Here is a 22,126-nt window from a genome sequence, read left to right as displayed (position 1 = left end):
GGCTGCAATATAACAAAGAGTGAAAAATTGAAGGGGGTCTGAATACTTTCCGTTATATATATATATATATATATATATATACTGCTCATTAGTATTTGAAAAAGAAAGCAGGGAAAGCAAAGCAATATGCTGAAAGATGCAGGGAAAGCAAAATAAGACAGGAAATTATGTCATATACAGTACCCTTGGAGACAGTCATGACTGTGCGTCAAGATCAATAGATGTCTTGAAAAATATAATTTGACCTTTTTATGACGAGGCCAAGTTAATTCATGTTGTGAGGTGAGATGCCCCCAAAACTTAATATTTCTTCATTAAAAGTCATATTATATATATATTTTTTGACCATTATTTGAACATGATTAAGATGTGAACATTTAACATTTAACTTGGTTATACCACATGGCATTCATTAAATCACTTTTTTAAACAACTTTTCTTGAAAATGTGTTTTTCAAATACATATGAAACTAACATAAACACAAGAGTACATTTCTTAGAATCTGGCATGCGTTTTAAACTAGATTTTTAAAACATCTTTCTATTTATTTGTCATTGACTCATGAACAGATGTCTCAGTGTTGTTTAAACATCCCAATGCATGAGTATATGACATTGTGCCAAGTTTTAAACAGTTTCAGACACGTCTCGAGACCAGTGCATTCTGTTCCATTAAATTTGTGTGAATTAATGAAATGCGTGTCTGGGATTATGGAGAACATCTCAGGAACTTCCAGAACAAAGTGATTTTTCTGGTTTACACCTGGTAGCGTTCATTGAGCTTATGAAAAATGAATGTACATGTATATCATCACAAACAGATGTATGAAATGTAGGGTAACAATACTATTTCAAGTTCTTACCTGAGGTTAAAGCCGATTATAAACAAGCAGGTCAATACCGACAAATACTCACAGAGAAGGCGGGGTTAGAAGAAAAAGGGGGGATAAAAAGATAGATGAGTAAATGAACGAAATGACCTTGGTGGCAGCCAGCCTCTTTGCATACGACAATTTGTTTTAGAGACCAGAGAAAGCATTCCGACGTTGCCGCAAGAGCGGTTCGTGAAAGCTTTTCTTAAATTATTTGAGCCACAGAGAGATTCCACAACAAGCAAAGGCATCAGCTGCTTTACATTATTCAAGACTTACACAATGGCACTCCTGGCACGTCTCCTGCTTTCAAATTGAACTTGATTTAGTTAAGCTGGGTGAGCTCGAATCTGTGGATAGAGTGGTCTGCCAGACGGCAGGGAGGAGAGTCACGCTGCGGTCTACATGCGGCGCGAAACACCGGTGACCTTCTGTCCGAAAATGTAACAATGCTTTTGTTCTGAAAGCATTATATTTGCGGATGATGAACCTCGTCTCACTGCAAGTTTTGGAGGGTGAACGTTGGGAATGAGAGAGATTCTTTTCGATATTGCCACGAAAAAACCTAATATAACACATATTAATAGGATTTGGCCAGGACTATATAGTGCCAATACAATCTAACATTTATTGCTCCTGAGAAAAAGAGCAAAAGCAAGAAACCAAGGTTTCAGGGATAGAGCAGTAGAGAGATTCTGTTTCCCAGAGACGGCCAATGAAGCTTAACAAAGCCATGTTTCAAAATGTATGAATGTATCAGCTGGAATTACACTGCTCCAGTTGAATAAATATCTTCAGGGTTTCTCTTCCCCTGTGTCCGTTGAATGAGCTCTTGTAAACACACTCATTCCCTCTCTCTTTTTCCGTCTCGTTCTCTCTCGTTCTTTTCTCACCCTCAATAGGTTTTGCAAACAAACGGACTGATTGATCTATCGCAGGCTTGTGTGGAAGTGTAGAAGGTATTTTAATGTCAGAGCATTGTTCGAACGGAGGAAAAGAACTACACCATAAACCACATTAATTGAGCGGCTTCATTATCCGCCGGCTTTATTAAAATAGCAGCTCATTTAGTTGTTGCGTGCCAGACTTTTCATATTTCTTTCCTGGCGCTGCTGTCAAACTTGTTTATTTTCCCAAAGTAGTTTATTTCCTCGGCTATGAACCATTGGACCAAATAAATTCTTCCATCTATTTTTGTTTGATTTTCTGTTTTTGATTATTTTCTCTTTTCCCCCAATTTTTTATCTGAAAGGGTGCTTCCTTTACAGGGGAAAAGGCTCGCCCTGCCCCCACAGTGCAGTAGCGCCTCGGGCGATTAGTATTTTGCAAACTAAAAAACTTCTTTGTCACGTCCTGTAAGTTTGACATTTTTCTCAAGGCATACTTTTGTGCTCTCTCATCTTCAAAGTGACTAGATTTGCTCTTTGTGTATGAACGTATCTGTGTGTGTGTTCATTTATTTAAGTGCACACTGTTTCCTTCTATGACTATGCCATTTTTCCTCCTGTACAGTTTTAGCCTTATGTACACTGCTATATTTTCCATAGTGACAATTGTGCCATTGTTTTACAAACATGTAATAATAAGTAGTAGCTACTTTTTGCAATGAGTAGAGCAGTAGCATGTCAAAACTCTACATCACTGCTTTTTAATGTTGCTTTGTGTGTGCACCCCGCTGTACTACTGTGTAAGCAGTTTTAATAATTCAATTGTTCAACTGTTCATTCAGTTTTATTCTAGTGAATCAGTTTGTTCAAATGAGAATGAAAAGTTTAAAAAACACTTTTATTTTGCAGAAGCTTTTATCCAAAGTGACTTACATTGCATTCATAAATTATTTGAGCAGTTTTTGCATTCCTTGGTAATCAATTGACTGAATGATTCAGTGACTCATTCATAACATTTCTGATTGATTCAGTGTATTTGAGCAAATTGGTTGAGTAAATGATTCAGTGACTCACTCAAAGACACTTGTTTTGTTCTTGAATGAATCGGTGTTTCTGAACAAATTGATTGACTTAACAATTCAGTGACTCATTCATAATGTTTCTGAATTAATCTTTGTATTTCAACAAATCGGTTGAGTAAATGATTCATTGACTCACTCAAAGACAGCCACTTGTGTTGTTCCTAAATGAATCAGTGTTTCTGAACTAATGGGGGGGGGGGGGTGTCCCTCAGTTGGAATCGTCGTGATTGGCCGAATACCTCAAGCGTGTGACGGAAATGTTACGCCCCTTAACACACTGTGATGCCGTCTCCCGGCATGGCGAGACAAAACCAGTAAAACCCATTAAAAAACTAGGCATTTGTTGCATCCAGTGGGGACATAATTACTGATTATAATGACTTATACTGTCTTTTTATGCGTTTCGTTACGTATCGCGCCGCATAATCATAAAACCATGTCTGCATTTGTGATCGGAGAAACGACAAACAACAAGCGCTACTTGCATTTGAATCATCAGTGGCAAATTCTTTAAATATAAAAAATGTACTTACAGGCTGTGAGTCAGAAGTGCCAGACTGTCCTTGCAAAGTTGGAACTGCCCCACTTTATAGAACAGCCTTTGAGCACAGACCCATTGTATGCTACTCTGCAGGTTCAGGAAACAGTCTTCCATAAAATTGGCTTGAGTGAGCGGAGGTGGGCGGGCTTGAGAACAGCGCGGCCGGCGGATTCGACGAAGTTGATGTATTTCCTCAGCGACCAGCACAGATCAGCTCTAGGCATGACAAAGCGGATATCCTCCTCTTTAGGAAGGCCAAACAAAGTAGTTTCGCTTTCACAACTAAACACACAGCATCTCCACAACATGGCGCTGGCGGCAACAACAATACTACAGCGAGAATAAAAGTTATGCCTTCTTTCTTTGCGTGAACATTTGGGCGGTGTTATGCAAATCTTCGTGACGTAGGCATGTGGGGGCGTGTTTAAATCAGCCGTTTTAGGAGGGCGTGGACAAGTCTTAACTTTTATAAAGAATATCTCTTTGGATTTGAGACTTTAGTCTTTGCAACTTTACAGATCTTCTTTATGCACCAAGAGCTTGTAACACTCCAAAGAGAAAGGAAAAATTTAAATCGCATAATATGACCCCTTTAATGTAGCTCCCCCAACAGTACTTTTGTTTTTATTTTAAAATTGTTTATATAATACAAATGGGAGCTGTGAGTACCTGTTGTTTTGCAAATCTCTCTAAATAACCAGTGAAAAGAGTTCCTGGATGATCTGCTTCAGTGTTCACTTGGGGGAACGCCTTTATAGGGGGGCTGAAGCTCATGTAATGGAAATCCAAAGTTAGCATTATGGCTTTCAAACTGTTCAGCTACTTCGGGAGTCTCTTCCACCCTTTGCATCTGAAGAGCCATTTTAATGAGTCCCATCCATGCTCTTAAAACGGTGAAGAAGCAGCACGTCAGAGGGATCCAATGTCTCATAAGCACTTTAGAGGGGATGGTTCTTAGAAATTCAATATTTTTAAACTTTGAAAGGAAGTTTAGAAGAATGCTGGGGTTCTTCACACCACCTCATCACATGCATAATAAAGCACATGCCTGCACAGCATGATTAATGTATAGAAATACAAACAATAAATGGCTCCTTTCATGCACTCCATCATGAGCGACTTATAGGTGCTCTGCATAATAAGCCTGTAAGTCAAGAGCCACTCGCACCCCGCTGGTCATCACAGCCATTGAATAACTTGATTTTCAAAAGCCAGAGAACAGTATAGATGGATTAAAAGAGTACGGTGTCAGCTCTAGAATAACGACTCCTTAAAGTGCCATTATTTTGTCTTCTGACTCAGCACAACACTCAATATATTATGAATTTTTGGGATGAATAATTTGTGGTCAATGTCATGCAGAAAAATGGTTGATTCAACTGGTTTGAACATTACGGCTGCTGGTTAGAAAACAGATTTTGGGTTGTTGTTGTTTTGTAAAATAGCCTTTTATTTGTATGCACAGAACAGATGGCCTGTCTCCAAGCTTATTTTGAGTTATGGACTCGAGTGTGCAGCTAGTGCATTCTAGCTTTTAAGAGATAATAGCAAATGCAACAACAAATGCATGGAAAAAGATTCTTGTTGCTCTTAATGAAATGATTTTGCTGTCTTAGGCCCCCACATTAAAAGTCCTAAAATCTGTTGAAGGGGTAAAACGGTGTGTGAATGCTGTTTCCACAGAGCAATCAATAAAGATTTCCATTTACTGGCCTGTCTGAGGAAGAACTAAAGATTTTAATGTACTCAAGTCAATATGCAATGGGGACTCAGACAAGAATACAGCCCTTCTGAAAGCTACAATGGGCTCTGGGTGTCTGGTCCAGAAATGCTACATCCCCTAATAAAACTGATTAAGGGGTCTTGGCCATTTGCTAAAGTGCCACTGGGGAGGAAGTGTCTGTTTTTGGGGGGGTTTGCTGTGTCCTCTAACTGAATGCAATGCTATAGATTCAATCGATAGGACAACACAACACTAATAAAGACTCCCACAGCCACAGTACAGTGGGGCTTGACTCCTGAGTCCCCAAACACCAGACCGGTAATGTGGTCATATAGAGGGACCGAACCTGATTGGGTGAAATGTAGTTACTACATGCACATCTCCCTATCTCACCCCCTCTCTCTCTGTCTTTCTTGTAGCATTGAAAAGTAGGGGAATTAATGTATATCCATCCATCAGTGTAAGAAAATTGGGGAGGAAGTGGAAAAATTAATGTTTAAAAATTAGTCCAAAAAATTTCCAAAAATCAGTCTATTGTTGGTAAAAATAAATTAAAAAAGTGAGGGAATTAATGTCTAAAAACTATTTATTCATCCAACCATCCATTAATCTATATATATATATATATATATATATATATATATATATATATATATATATATATATATATATGTTTGTGTGTTGTCTGTCTGTCTGACTATCTATCTGTTGCTCTATTGATATATTTATAGTTGTTAAAAGTGAGGGAATTAATGGCTAGAAAGTATTTATCCATTCATCCATTAGCAATTAGAAATGAATGTCTAAAATCTATCTATCTATATCTCTATCTGTCTGCCTGTCTGTCTCTCTGTCGGTCTATCTATCTATCTGTCTGTATTTCTGTTTGTCTATCTGTCTATCCATATGTGTCTATCCATATCTATTTATTGTTGGTAAAAGTGAGGGAAAAGTGTGGGAATTAATGTCTATCTATCTATCTACACGCTAAAAAATCCTGGGTTCTTTTTTTAACCCAAATGCTGGCTTTTTTTTTTGAAGGGGGGGGGGGTATTTTTTCAGTGTTTGGGTAGTTTTAGTGTTACCCAGCTCCTAGGTAAACTGTTAACAACCCAATGTTTGGGTAGTTTTTGTGTTACTCAGATCCTGGGTCAGTCGTAACCCAGTGGTTGAGTTATTTACCATGGGGATTTTGCGTCTTCTTCAGGAGAGAGCAGTTCTAAGCACCATCGAATTGATGCATTTTTTTTGGTAAAATACAGGTTTGCGTACATTTTATGTTACCTATAAAATCGTTACTGTGCTGTATATTGTTCAATTGTATGCAAAGCATCATACAGGCGTGTGGTGTGAATCACCTAAATGAGCATCGCGTCGGTCTTTTTGCGTGATGGAAAAGCCTGATGCTTTGCTTAAAATAAACTATTATTTTCATAAAGATACAGAATATAAATACTTTTGAAGTTAAAATATGTCCTCAGTGTGGTTTACTGTTTGTTTATGGGCAGGTTATGGAGGCAGTCGCAGGGCGGCGGTCTTAGCCATAAACAGTTCCCCGCCGAACACGACTCCAGCTCGGGCACGAGAACCAGCGCCATTAAGGTGGAAACAGAATAACAGAGACTGGTTGATTACACGTGAATTACTTCTGTTTAATATTAAATTTTTACTTATAATGTTTGCTAAACGAGTTTCAGTATAGGCAATATATACCTATTAAAAAGGATATAAACAATGCTGTAAATAAATAAAGGAAAATAAAGGAAATTATCATGCAAACCAGTGGTTGTGTGGATTATTTTACAAATGTTTTGAGAATTTAAGTTATTATAGTAAAAATGAAACAACCCTTTAGCTGGGTTAAATCAAACCATTATGCTCAGTGCTTGAAGTGGAAAAAAATAAGTGCCGGTACCCCCCCCCCCCCCCCCCCCCCCCCCCAAAAAAAACAATATAATTGGACTATTTTACCATAATTAATAAGTATAAACGGTGTATTTTTGTGTATTTATTTCTCTCTTGAAATATTTCAGTTTGTGCATGAAACCCCCCTTTTAATTATTTAAAACCGTTTATTGTTTTTAGTTCTAGAGAAATATTGCTTTATTAAATTATGTATATAAAACACACATTTTTAAAAGCTTTTGAAAGAAGTCTCTTATGCTCTCTCTATTTGGTCAAAAATAGTAACAACAGTAATATTGTGAAATATTATTAAAATTTAAAAACTATTTTGAAATATTATTGCAATTTAAAATAACAGCTTGCTTTTTAAATACATTTTAAAATGTAATTTAGTCTTGATGACAGTCTTCAGTGTCACATGATCCTTCAGAAATCATTCTAATATGCTTATTTGACGCTTAAAAAACATTTCTTTTTATTATCACTGTTAAAACTCGTTGAAACATTTGTGCTGCTTAAGATTTTTGTGGAAACATTGATAGATTTTCTATCTATCTATCTTTTAAAATTTATGACATTTATTTTTATTTATTTTCTCTTGAACTGTAATATATATATATATATATATATATATATATATATATATATATATATATATATATATATATATATGTTTGTGTGTTGTCTGTCTGTCTGACTATCTATCTGTTGCTCTATTGATATATTTATAGTTGTTAAAAGTGAGGGAATTAATGGCTAGAAAGTATTTATCCATTCATCCATTAGCAATTAGAAATGAATGTCTAAAATCTATCTATCTATATCTCTATCTGTCTGCCTGTCTGTCTCTCTGTCGGTCTATCTATCTATCTGTCTGTATTTCTGTTTGTCTATCTGTCTATCCATATGTGTCTATCCATATCTATTTATTGTTGGTAAAAGTGAGGGAAAAGTGTGGGAATTAATGTCTATCTATCTATCTACACGCTAAAAAATCCTGGGTTCTTTTTTTAACCCAAATGCTGGCTTTTTTTTTGAAGGGGGGGGGGGGATTTTTTCAGTGTTTGGGTAGTTTTAGTGTTACCCAGCTCCTAGGTAAACTGTTAACAACCCAATGTTTGGGTAGTTTTTGTGTTACTCAGATCCTGGGTCAGTCGTAACCCAGTGGTTGAGTTATTTACCATGGGGATTTTGCGTCTTCTTCAGGAGAGAGCAGTTCTAAGCACCATCGAATTGATGCATTTTTTTTGGTAAAATACAGGTTTGCGTACATTTTATGTTACCTATAAAATCGTTACTGTGCTGTATATTGTTCAATTGTATGCAAAGCATCATACAGGCGTGTGGTGTGAATCACCTAAATGAGCATCGCGTCGGTCTTTTTGCGTGATGGAAAAGCCTGATGCTTTGCTTAAAATAAACTATTATTTTCATAAAGATACAGAATATAAATACTTTTGAAGTTAAAATATGTCCTCAGTGTGGTTTACTGTTTGTTTATGGGCAGGTTATGGAGGCAGTCGCAGGGCGGCGGTCTTAGCCATAAACAGTTCCCCGCCGAACACGACTCCAGCTCGGGCACGAGAACCAGCGCCATTAAGGTGGAAACAGAATAACAGAGACTGGTTGATTACACGTGAATTACTTCTGTTTAATATTAAATTTTTACTTATAATGTTTGCTAAACGAGTTTCAGTATAGGCAATATATACCTATTAAAAAGGATATAAACAATGCTGTAAATAAATAAAGGAAAATAAAGGAAATTATCATGCAAACCAGTGGTTGTGTGGATTATTTTACAAATGTTTTGAGAATTTAAGTTATTATAGTAAAAATGAAACAACCCTTTAGCTGGGTTAAATCAAACCATTATGCTCAGTGCTTGAAGTGGAAAAAAATAAGTGCCGGTACCCCCCCCCCCCCCCCCCCCCCCCCCCAAAAAAAACAATATAATTGGACTATTTTACCATAATTAATAAGTATAAACGGTGTATTTTTGTGTATTTATTTCTCTCTTGAAATATTTCAGTTTGTGCATGAAACCCCCCTTTTAATTATTTAAAACCGTTTATTGTTTTTAGTTCTAGAGAAATATTGCTTTATTAAATTATGTATATAAAACACACATTTTTAAAAGCTTTTGAAAGAAGTCTCTTATGCTCTCTCTATTTGGTCAAAAATAGTAACAACAGTAATATTGTGAAATATTATTAAAATTTAAAAACTATTTTGAAATATTATTGCAATTTAAAATAACAGCTTGCTTTTTAAATACATTTTAAAATGTAATTTAGTCTTGATGACAGTCTTCAGTGTCACATGATCCTTCAGAAATCATTCTAATATGCTTATTTGACGCTTAAAAAACATTTCTTTTTATTATCACTGTTAAAACTCGTTGAAACATTTGTGCTGCTTAAGATTTTTGTGGAAACATTGATAGATTTTCTATCTATCTATCTTTTAAAATTTATGACATTTATTTTTTTATTTATTTATATTAAATAAATAAGTACTTTTTTGTAATAATTCAAAATGTATTTATAGTGCCACAATCAATCAATCAATAATTAATTAGAATAGATAAAAGTTTTCAATACAAATTAGCACAAGTCAAGCTGAAATACCAAACAGGACCACAGGGAGACGCCAAAGACCACTAAATCGCCTGCCTTTACTACTATTGGGATCCATTCAGAATCGCTAAATCTCTGACCTCCGCGTGCATAATCAGCGTTCATTATAAAACACTCTTGCTTTAAGCCAAATGCACGCTGAATATAATTATTTTACTAACATCTGGGCTTAAGTCACTAATTCACTTTTTTTTAGAGGATTAGAGGTGGGGTTAGGATTAGGCAATCAGATAGCGATTTCAGCTAGAGGGGTAATAATTTGGCAGGGGGTCGAAAATGGGCACATACCGGCCCACTTCAAGCACTGATTATGCTGGGTTAAACAAACAACCCAATTTGCTGGGCAAAATTAACCCAACATGTGCTCTGTCCTATATTTACCCAGCCCTTGTGTTAAAAACAACCCAGTGTTTTTTAGAGTCTATCTATCTATCTATCTATCAGCATTAGGAAACTGAGGGTAAGGTTGTCTAAAAACTATCTATCTATCTATCTATCTATCTATCTATCTATCAGCATTAGGAAACTGAGGGTAAAATGAGGAAATGGTTGTCTAAAAACTATTTATCTATCTATCTATCTATCTATCTATCTATCAGCATTAGGAAACTGAGGGTAAAATGAGGAAATGGTTGTCTAAAAACTATCTATCTATCTATCTATCTGTCTATCTATCTATCTATCTATCAGCATTAGGAAACTGAGGGTAAAATTAGGAAATGGTTGTCTAAAAACTATCTATCTATCTATCGTTGGTATGGAATTAATGTCTAAACACAATTTAAAGATGGGGGGGGGGTGGATTTTGTATAAAACTATCCATTCATCCAGCTTGGGTGAAATGTTCGATCCTCTTTTCATATCGAACTCATCATATGACACATTCATTATTGCTGCTGAACTCACAATTACCTAATTGTCGACGAGTTATGAGAATAAATGGCAAAAGAGCAGTGTAGGCTTACCGCAGCAGAGGATCAGCAGACCGCTAAACAGCAGCACAAGCCAGAAAGTTGAGGACATCGTCAGCCACGCATCCCACTGTCTACTCCTCTTCCTAAAGGGCGAAGCCATCAAAGTCGGTCTCAATTTTCCAGTCAAATTAGCCTCCAATCAGGCTCGTATAGCCAGCAGCTATTCACGCTTCGGTGTTCGTCTCAAAGTTGCCATACAGAAACGAGGGAGAAACGGCGCGAGAGAAGCACTGCATGAGACCGCAAATGAAGAAGATCCTGTTCGCGATGCTGTGTAGGTCATAAGCGATGTGTTAGAGACACGGTAACCATGGAAAGAAAAATAGCCTACATCGTGTCTTATAGAGCTAGAAACATTAAAAAGAGAAAGGTTACTGCGACGTTTACAAGTTGTAAAACTTGAAAAAAGAAATATCTCAAATTTGAGTTGGACAGATGCAGCGCTGCTGCCGTTTCATCTGGCGACTACGGAAAAGTGAAGTGAAGGGGGTTTGATTCTGAGAAGAGGAGAGAGAATCGATTGTTGAGCTTATTCCCCCATAAAGCGAATTCAAATTATGCCTACCTGACTGAAACGTTTATAATACTCTATTTCTTTCTCTATAGGTAAGCGACGATATTTTGTTTGACTTGACAAATTAAGTAGGCTACATAAAACATTAGCCTACTCCAAAAAGGTGATATTTCCATTAAAAATATATTTTAAATGCAATTCATACCAATTAATGCAGTTCAATAAATTTAAAGTCAATGTGGTGTCATGTGACAATAAAACATTGATCTTTTATACATAGCTACAGAGATATATGCACTGTATATAAACGTGTGTGCGAGCGTGCGAGTCTGTGTGTGTGTGTTTACCTGGTATTTCCTACGTTATGGGGACCAAATGTCCCCACAAGGATAGTAACAACAGTAAATGTTGTCCTTGTGGGGACCTTTTTTTTGTCCCCATGAAGTAACAAGCTTATAAATCATACAGAATGAAGTTTTTTTGAAAATTTAAAAATGCAGAAAGTTTTGTGTGTGGGGTAGAGTTAGGGTTAGGGTCAGGGTTAGGGGATAGAGAATACAGTTTGTACAGTAGCCTATAAAAATCATTACACCTATAATGAACCTGGGAATAGCAGTGTGTCTGTGCCTGTGTGTTTAGTAATAAAGTAGGTGCAAAGAAAGTTTTTTAAAGTTTTTTTTTATTTGATGGTTATGGGACCTGACGGTTTAGATCCAATAAATCAAAAATTCTGTTGAAAATGTCATAAACACTTCAAAAAATGTATGAAGTCAACTTAAATATAAAGACCCCATTTTAAAATCTTGGCACTTGCATCTTGAACTACATTTTTACAAGATTTCTTCTGTTTATCATCTCAGACATCCGCATTTGTCGTTGATCCGCTATGCATTTATCTCACTGTGTGCATTTTAGTATTCACAGCATTACATAGCGTTTTTCCCTGTGATAAGCCTCTGCATTCAACATCACCTCAAGCTGTGGACACCAACATAATATCCAAGCAGAGACCAGAGGAAATGAAAACCTCTTTGATTTGGCACTTAGGAAAAGTGCTGTCCGTAAATAATATTCAATCCCTTTAGATGAACCTGACTAGTCTCAAACATGAAATTGAAATAGTACATTCAAGTCCTTCTGAGAAGTTCGTATTTATGAGTTGTGAGGTCATACGACGCCGGCTATGTCACTTGGTTGAAAAAAAACCCTCTACTTAACTCTACTTTTAATGATAAATAAATTAAGATAAAAATAGATAAATAAAGAATGCACATCACATGTGTTTTTGCTTTATGTTTTTATTCAAGGTTTTGCAAATTAAATTGTAGTAATTGTAGCCTACAACACTTTGTACATGTAACTTAATTTTATTGTAAATGAAATTTTTAAATATATAATTTCATCGATTTCAACAAATGTACTCACTGACACGCCCCCAACTAGCAAACTCTGTTCTCAAAGGAATAGATCACCTAAAAATGACAATTCTCTGAACATGTGTTAGGGTTATGTTTAGTTTTTGTTCTGTTTTCATTGTGTTTTCCGTTTATCTGTTCCCCTGTGACCTAGTTTTACTTTGGCTCCTAATTGTCATTTCGTTCACCTGTGTTTGATTAATTAACTCATTAGTTCTTTCGTTTGCTCCCCAACAAATACTCTCAGTTTTCCCTTAGTCGGAGTCCATTCTCGTTTATGTAATGTTGGTCTACTTGCCTGTCTACTGGATTTGCTGATTAAAATACCTTTTGTATATCTCCTTCGTGTGTGTGTGTGTGTGCGCGTGTGTGTGTGCGTGTGTGTGCGCGCGCGTGTGTGTGCGCGTGTGTGTGTGTGCGCGCGTGTGTGTGCGCGTGGGTGAGTTGGCACGACGCCGCTCTAGGTGCGTGCTTCCTGCTGGGGTTGGATGACGAAATAATCCGCTGCGATCTTTGATCAAGCTGATTAATCTCGTACTATTCCTAAATGGCTCTTATATGGAAGTTGAGGAAGTAATGAGACTTCCCAAGCCTCCTCATCCAACTCCCGCAGGAATGCACCGCATCTCCCCAGCTCACCCCACGCCGAGAACCTCCACATACCACTCCAACGGCTCCTACCGCCTGCCTAACCCCAAATGAAGCTCCGAAGCTCCGCCGGAGTCTTCAACCCAGGAGCGCCGGGCTCTCACCAGTCAAGATGGCCGGCCGCTCCGAAGTCAAGCCCGCCGGACGTTCATGTGGCACTTGCTCCAGTACCAACTCCTCAAAAGCGCTTTGCTGTGCCTGCTCCTCCAGAGCGCCCTCCTGATCCCCAGTTAAGCCCGGGTAGGGCTCCTGATCCCCAGTTAAGCCCGGGTAGGGCTCCTGATCCCCAGTTAAGCCCGGGAAGGGCTCCTGATCCCCAGTTAAGCCCGGGAAGGGCTCCTGATCCCCAGTTCTGCCCGGGAAGGGCTCCAGCCCCAGAGCTCGCTCCAGCGTGTCAATCGGCGATAATGGACATGGCGCTGCCCCCGGGGTTCTCGGTACCCGTCCTCACCCCAGAAGCCTCTAACACGCTTCTCTGAGCCTCCTTCGTCTCCTTCGCCTCCGCTGGTCCCGTCCAGCTCTCTTTCGTCTCCTTCGCCTCCGCTGGTCCCGTCCAGCTCTCTTTCGTCTCCTTCGCCTCCGCTGGTCCCGTCCAGCTCTCTTTCGTCTCCTTCGCCTCCGCTGGTCCCGTCCAGCTCTCTTTCGTCTCCTTCGCCTCCGCTGGTCCCGTCCAGCTCTCTTTCGTCTCCTTCGCCTCCGCTGGTCCCGTCCAGCTCTCTTTCGTCTCCTTCGCCTAAATACACAATTCTACATTTATAAACAAAATATGCATTTAAAGCTTGTCAATCGGCGATAATGGACATGGCGCTGCCCCCGGGGTTCTCGGTACCCGTCCTCACCCCAGAAGCCTCTAACACGCTTCTCTGAGCCTCCTTCGTCTCCTTCGCCTCCGCTGGTCCCGTCCAGCTCTCTTTCGTCCCCTTCGCCTCCGCTGGTCCCGTCCAGCTCTCTTTCGTCTCCTTCGCCTCCGCTGGTCCTTTCCAGCCCTCTTTCGCCTCCAGAGCGCCCTCAAGAACCGGCTCCTCCAGAGCGACCCCCAGGATTCCTAGATTTCCCTAAGATTTTGGGAGGGCATATACCTGTGGCCGAGCCAATCAAGGCCACGGAGGATCCACCATGGTCTCCTGATCCGCCACTGGCGACCTGAACTGCCTGCTCCGCCATGGGGACCTGAACTGCTGGCTCCGCCATGGCTCCCGGAGCTCCCTGATCCGCCCTGGATCAATAATTAATTAGAATATCGCCCCCCCTCCCCGGTGGTACTGTTACGGCGCGGGACGTGCCTTCCGGGAGGGGGGAGTAATGTTAGGGTTATGTTTAGTTTTTGTTCTGTTTTCAGTTTCTGTTCCCCTGTGACCTAGTTTTACTTTGGCTCCTGATTGTCATGTCGTTCACCTGTGTTTGATTAATTATCAAACTCACTAGTTCTTTCGTTTGCTCCCCTACAAATACTCTCAGTTTTCCCTTGATCGGAGTCCGTTCTCGTTTATGTAATGTTGGTCTACTTGCCTGTCTCCTGAATTTGCTGATTAAAATACCTTTTTGTATATCTCCTTCGTCCTCGTGTGTGTGTGTGTGTACCTCACCAACCCGTAACAAAATGTAATCACCCTCAGGCCATCCATGATGTACATTAGTTTGTCTCTTCATAGGAACATTTGGAGAAAGTTATCATTGTATCACTTGCTCACCAGTGGGTCCTCTGCTGTGAATGGGTGCCATCAGAATGAGTCCAAACACCTGATAAAAACATCACAATAATCCACAAGAAATAGCATCTTTTGAAAAGCTGCATGTTTGTGAGAAGTCCATCATTAAGACATTTAACTTTAAACTTTGGCCAAAATACGAGTCCATAATACTTCCTGCAGTGAAAAAGTCCATCTCCTGTTGTTCTCTCACATTAAAATCCACCAACATATTTGTTAGAACTGTACTGGAGTGTTTTCGCTTATAAACAGTGCTTGATCTGTGTGTATTTCTCCTCTGATTCAGACAAGGTGACTTTTTCACTAGAGAAAGCAGTATTATAGATAGAGGGCTAGCATTTTATCTGCAGAGGATCCATTAGTGATCAAGTGATGTAATGCTAAATTTGTATTCCGATGAAGAAAGGAACTCATCTATGTTTTGGGGTAAATGTTTTATCAAATATTTATTATGGGGTGAACCATTCATTTAAAGGAAGTTCAAAATTTTCCACTGGTAATTACAATATTGTGGTGGCGTTCGTGTGCTTTCAACTTGCATATACTATCTTTCCGACATAACTTGAATGCATCAAAATACACACTAACGAAGGATGGATAGCGGGCAATCTGATTAAGTCAGCCTTCAGCACTTGTTTCCTCATGGGAAAGCCTTGTTTTCCTACGTCATCCACGTGAGAGATGACGGTCTTTGATGGTTTTATTTATGACATGCTAAGTTTCATCCCTTTGAAGGATCAATAGCTCAAGTGTGGGTGGTTCCTGGGGCAGAGAGTTGACGCCGGTGTCTGGCACATGTCTATAATTCAAAGTCCTACAGCTTGGGTTGCTGGGCTGCTCAGATGATTGTGTACAATAGCAGACAGCCCTCAACCCACCTCTTTCGAAACCCCTCACTGTCCACCCCTGGCCCCCGGCGACCCCCGAGGGAAATCACAACTACTTCAAAGCACCCTGCCGAAGGAAAGGAGAAGAAATATTTTGTATTGTATAATTTTTCATTCCTTTCCATCACAGCATCCCAGCTTTCTGAGACCCCAGAGAGTGGAGATTACTGACCTTCAGCACCAACTTTCCTCTTCTTGTTGTTCAGAAACAAGCGACCTGTATTATAATACCATGAATTACTATTTCTCTTTTCACAGTTGGTACCTGTAACGTAGCGAGTGAGTCCAGACTCTTTTCTAACAGGCATGTATTTTCTTGTTTTACAGCTCATTAAAGTTTCATGAGTGACTACTCGGTTTGTTTTCTTTCAGGACACGTATCAAAATTGTTTGTCAGTGCATGTGAGTGAGCGTCATGCGGTTTCACCGAGGAGACAATATACTGCGTTTAGTGGAAGGGGCAAGGAGATGTCATGAGAGAAGAACATTACTCAGCCACTTAAGAGCTAGGAACCTTCAAAGCAACGTGTGCCGCAAGAAGGATTGAGGATGCACAACACCGATCTGATAGGGCCTGAGGGAGCAGTCAAGGTCCTTGTCACTCTGCTTATGAAATGGATTAACCATGAGTGACTGACAGGAAGTATGTCTTCATACAGCCTGTTGAAATGAATCTAACATCTAATGTGATTATGCAACCAGTTATTACCGAATGTTATGTCGTTATTATGGTTGTGTAGTTTGGACTTAATTGCGCTTGTGTCCCTTTCTCATTACTTGTTTTGAATTAAACAGAATTGTTTATTATCCTGAGACTGTTTGGAATGAAATAACGGGGAGTTATAATATCATTCCTGTATCTCCTGTTCATTATTTCTTCATAGAGTGCTTTGTTAAAAACCATTTACATTGACGTAGCGTGTCAAATGGATGGTAGCATAGGCCTACATGATCTGGCTCCCAAGGTTTTAAAGTCTGACTGTGCCTTCTGCAGTTTAAGTGCTATCTATTTGCAAAATGCATTCAGATAAAAACTTGGCTTGTTTATTTCCGCATTAAATTGAGTCCTTGGAAGTAGCGCAAAAAATTTTCCAAATGTTCCCATGTTAAATTTGTTTTCTCTATCCAAGGTTAATGTGGATAGACAACTGTAAGTAAGTGTAGGTGCGCTATCAAAACTGCTTTTTAAGCATCCTACAATATGAAATATAAATGTTTGTCCAAAATATAGAAGATGAGGTGAGTGTTTGATAACCTGTTTACACTAAAGTTTGCAATATAAATTGTCTTAAGTATGTGATTTTGTCGCAAGTATTAATACGTTAGTTCAAAAGTTTAACAAAAAAAAAAGATCAAATATGACAGTAAAAACATTCATAGTGTTGCAAAATAATTCTATTTTACTACTATTCTATTTGACTATTCATTAAAGTATCCTAAATGTGTAACTATTTCCACTAAAATATTAGGCAGCACAACTGTTTTCAACATTGATAATAACAAGAAATGTTTCTTAAGCAAATCAGCATATTAGAATGATTTCTGAAGGATCAAGGGACACTGAAGAGTAATGACTGATTAAAATTGACCTTTGCATCACAGAAATAAATTACTTTTAAAAAAATATAAAAACAGTTATTTTAAACTGTAATAATAATAGACAATATCACTGTTATACTGTATTTTTTTTAAACTTTTTTTTTTATAATGCAGTCTTGGTGAGAGTTCTTTCAAAAAATTAATCTTGTTATAAAAAACAAGTATATTCAAGATATCAATATTCAAGAATCAAGACCAGTAGCCAAAGGCAAAACATTAACTGGAATAAGACACATTTCATTAAACAGCTGTACGTCATTATTTTGGTATCTGTCTTCCTGTTTTCTGCTCAAACGGATGTTAATCGGGACTGTCTGCTCTTAGATGTTATGCAGAGACTCTCTTGGTGTTTATGAAGTGAGATGGGGACAGAAAGCCTGACGGGACCTTCTCTGCAACGGTCAAATGACTCAAGAGAACTTTTCAGACTCCAAAATGGCTCTTCTTCTTCCTTCCAGCGTGTCTTGAGCGGGGTGTCCTTGGTCCTTTTGTGGCCAGTCGTCAAGGGAGTTTTGTCTTTTGATGGTGAAAGAGACCACACACAATCTGATGCTGTCATCAGTAATTGGTTGCCTGCCCAGAGGACCCTCCTAGCTGCCATTCTTCTTTATCTCTTCACTCTTATCAGTCCTTTTTCTCCTGGAGTGTCAGCAGGGCACTAGATGTGTGTTCATACAATTGGAGGGCACTGCGGCAATGATCAACCTTGGTCTTTGTATTCCCAGGAACATTATTCTCAACTGAAAGGTCTGAAGTAACCTTTGCACCCAAAAAGCTGTTAAGTCAGGTGAGCTCTAAAAGAAAAATATAAGACAACAGTTGTTCAAACAGTGTGACCAGAGCAATGAGATTTCTATCGGAACATAAACATCATACTTACAGAATAAAATTAAACTGAGATTTGTATTAGAAACATCACATTGAATTAAATAATCAAATGAAATTAAAAAAGGCCTAATATATAACAATAAAATTTGTAAGTGTCAGATATATTGACTCCACAATAAAGATAAGTTGATTTGTTTGAGATGGAGGAAGTGTAGAAGTAGGAGGTGTCAGTGAGGCGAGTACGTACCTCATAAATCAGTCATGGCATCTGAGGCCAACCCCGAGCTAGCCAGACTGAACTGCTGAAAAATTCACTTTTATTTTCTACAGCTTTTGAAATCGTAAAGTTTGTTCCTTGAATCATCGTTTTAATGGCATGTAAGGTCAAAGTCCTCATTGTGAACTGTCCCTCTATTACAGTGAAAGCAAGCGCAGGGCTGATTTGCTTTGATGGATTATAGTCATTTTAATAATGGAGCTAAATTTGGACGTGTGTTGGATAACGCCAACATGAGTCCCTCCTGTATCAAAAGTCAGTCAGAAAGAGCTTTATTGCCAAGTATGTTTGCACATACAAGAAATTTGTTTTAGTGTCACAAGCTTCCAGTACACAGAGACAAAACACACAGATAATAAAAATAAGATGTGAATAAAATACACATATGTATAAATATAAATAAACCACAAAAAAAAGAATAGATATGTAGAGGTGTGCTATAGATCAAATAGAATATGAATAGAATAAAAAAATAAAGTTGTAGGAATGTACTAGGATGAAAAATAAGTATAAGGTTATTGCACATATTTTTATTGCACAATGGGAGAACATTTAACTGTTTATGCGGTTGATTGCCTGGGGAAAGGAACTGTTCTTGTGCCTGGCTGTCCTGGTATTCGGTGCTCTGTAGCACCGACCAGCAAAAGTTCAAAAAGAAGATGGCTTGGATGTGAGGGATCCAAAGTGATTTTCTGAGCCCTTTTCCTCACTCTAGATGTGTACAGTTCTTGGTGGTGGGCAGGGGAGCACCAATAATCCGTTCAGCAGTCCGAACCGTTCTCTGTAGTCTTCTGACGTTTGATTTTGTAGCTGAACCAAACCAGACAGTTATTGAAGTGCACAGAACAGACTCGATGACGGCTGAGTAGAACTGTTTCAGCAGCTCCTGTGGCAGGTTGAATTTCCTCAGCTGGCGAAGGAAGTACAACCTTTGTTGGGCCTTTTTAACAATGGAGTCGATGTGAGTGTCCCACTTCAGGTCCTGAGAGATTGTGGTGCCCAGAAATCTAAATGACTCCACTTCAGCCACAGTGCTGTCCATGATGGTGAGTAGGGGGAGTGCAGGGGGGGGGGTTCCTCCTGAAGTCCACAATCATCTCCACTGTTTTGAGCATGTTGAGCTCCAGGTTGTTAAGACTGCACCAGACAGCCAGCTCTTTAACCTCCTGTAAAAATTCTGAATTGTGAGATATAAACTCACAATTCTGAGGAAAGGAGTCAGAATTGCGAGATAAAAACTCTTCAGAATTCTGAATATTCTGACTTTTTACTCACAATTCCAAGTTTATATCTTGCAATTTTGACTTTTTTATCTGAATTCTAAATTTACCTCTCATAATTCTTTTTTTAAGGTAATTGCAACTTTTTATCCCACAATTAAATTTTTTTTCTTGCAACTGCGAGTTTGTATTTCACAGTCCTGTGTTTATATCTCACAATTCTGACTGAAAAAAAATTGCAAGAAAAAAGCTTCCATAGAGATGCACTATTCGCAGACACCGTTAATATATTCCAACAGTGAAAGTTTCCAAAAAATAGGGGATACCAAGATAAATCTTGTGTAGGCTGATTTTGTGCTCTCAAAATGGTTGCCCCCATGTGGCAACCTGCTCCATATATATAAAGGAAACTTTTATTAGGCTACTAACAAGACTAGAGTCTCTTCATGTCATCTCTTTTCAAAAGTACGATTAATTTTTTATCTACAAAACTTTTTAAATGAAGAACAAATTGCTTTTGTGTGGCTTTAAATCCTTTTCTAAATGAATATTGCCCCCTATTACATTGTGACTAACTACATTTAGTATGACTGACGACAATTATCTCACTAACTAGATCTGTTATCTGTGTACATAAGACAATATGCTAAGCACATTGGCCCAGACAAGAAAAAGAGCAGGCCGGAATGAAATGACGGAGAGTGACGAGAGCAGAAGACTCGCAGAAAGCAGGAAATCGCCAGGGAAACAGAGGTGACAGTGACTGTGAGAGAGGGAAAGGCTGTTTCTGCCTTGTTGCTCCAGAGATTCATTGCTCTCCTCATCAATCATGGAGGGCTGATGAAATTGTTCCTGCCCAGAGAGAGCCTCATGGCTCTCATGTGCAGAGTTGGCATAAATCCTGCTGGCAGGGAATAGAAGTGGATTATATTGTGCAAATTAATTGTTGCTTGAATTTGCCACTTTTTCTTCTTGCCCGTGGAGGGCTTGGAACATGAGTGGTGTATTGTCTTATTCTCAAGGCTGCCTTTTTTGTGTGTGTGCTGGCACATCTCCTAGATTCTTACCTTCTCAAAGGGATCATGTCAAGAATTTCAATTTAAAAAGGAAAAGGTTGAGGATTAGCCTCGGAGAGCAATTTCCAGATGTAAGTGTTCCAAACAGCAGGTCAAAAGGGACAAATCTTCATTATTTCAACCAGAAGCCCATTCTGGATTGCCAGCAGCAAGTACAAATCCACATCTTCACTGAAGAACAAACAAAGAGCACTGCCTTTGCTACCTGAAGATCACTCATTAATGTGTTCAGTTTATTTTTAGACCACTTCCCCTTTGTTTGATCGGGCCAGCACTGTAGACAAGCTTGGGAACGTCTCTCTCATTAGTGTTTAACACGGGACTCCTGCCGTCAAGGTCAATGGTACCCCTGTGCCTCGGCCACTGTTGGGAAGGCCTTGCCAAAACTAATGAGAGGACCACCGGTCAAAGAGAACAACTACTACTACTTCTTTATTTTCCTGCTCTGGTTCAGACAATTATTGTCCCTTGCCTGACCAAAAGGTGATTTTTTTGCACTTATTTGCTTGCCGTTAGTAGTAGTTGTAGCTAGATGTGACATTTATTTTATTTTTAATTGGATTAATTTAATCAATTTTGATGTTTATTGCTAGGCATTTTCAAAATAATTAATTAATTAATTAATAAAAATCGCAAAACAGTCAGTCAGGCTTGAACATGTGTAACATGAATTTGCCAGGCTTCATTCACTTCCAATTATTTTTAGCTTTACAGCTAGTAAATGTTTTTATTTTATTTTTATTTTTTTTAGCTTTTTACATCTTGTTATGCTGCTTGATATTTCAAACTGGTATTTCCTGTCATATCATTTTAATGTATTGTCGTAATTATAAACACTTGTTTGTAGCACAGTTTTACCGTTTACTGCACTTTTGTCTTCTAGTTATTTACCTAACTTTACGGAAGTCTCGCACATTCACAGAAAATTACTTCCGTGTTGCAGTATAAGGTGGATAAAATGACTATAAAATAAAACAGCTCATATATTATTTAGTTTGACCTTCTGAGTCTGACAATCAACGTTTTATAAAGGTCAAGCACCTAAATGACAATTTGCCCCAAAAAATAAATCCTCCAACGACTGCATATGCTATCTGTACGTTTTGAAGGCAGATCGATACTTCAATGGTAAATCAGCGATTGAGAGAAAGAAAAGGGGAAAATATCCCTTGCAATTTATTCACCATTTCAACGTGTTGAGAAATTATAATGTGCTGAATGCTACTAAACCTCATGAGCAGTGCGATTCTGCCCTCTAGAGGATCTTGCACAGAAAGTCATTTTGCAGTAGCAGCTACTGGCCGGATGATCATGTTGTCGTTGTCAACTC

At 38.7% G+C, this 22,126-nt stretch overlaps 1 protein-coding gene across 1 annotated transcript in view; it reads right to left on the bottom strand.

Annotated features, from left to right (window-relative positions):
- The window catches only part of LOC107598818 (protein FAM19A5-like), a 54,574-nt gene extending 43,523 nt beyond the window's left edge, over window positions 1-11,051 (bottom strand). The window contains exon 1 of the mRNA XM_016290249.1: window positions 10,615-11,051. Within this exon, the coding sequence (XP_016145735.1) occupies window positions 10,615-10,723 (109 nt within the window). The 5' untranslated portion in view covers window positions 10,724-11,051. The remainder of the gene's footprint in view (window positions 1-10,614) is intronic.
- Between the last annotated feature and the right edge of the window lie 11,075 nt (window positions 11,052-22,126).

This window comes from Sinocyclocheilus grahami, unplaced genomic scaffold, assembly GCF_001515645.1.
Source record: "Sinocyclocheilus grahami isolate Dianchi unplaced genomic scaffold, SAMN03320097.WGS_v1.1 scaffold257.1, whole genome shotgun sequence".
In the NCBI taxonomy this organism is placed as follows: domain Eukaryota; kingdom Metazoa; phylum Chordata; class Actinopteri; order Cypriniformes; family Cyprinidae; genus Sinocyclocheilus; species Sinocyclocheilus grahami.
This window is presented reverse-complemented; position numbering and strand designations above follow the sequence as displayed.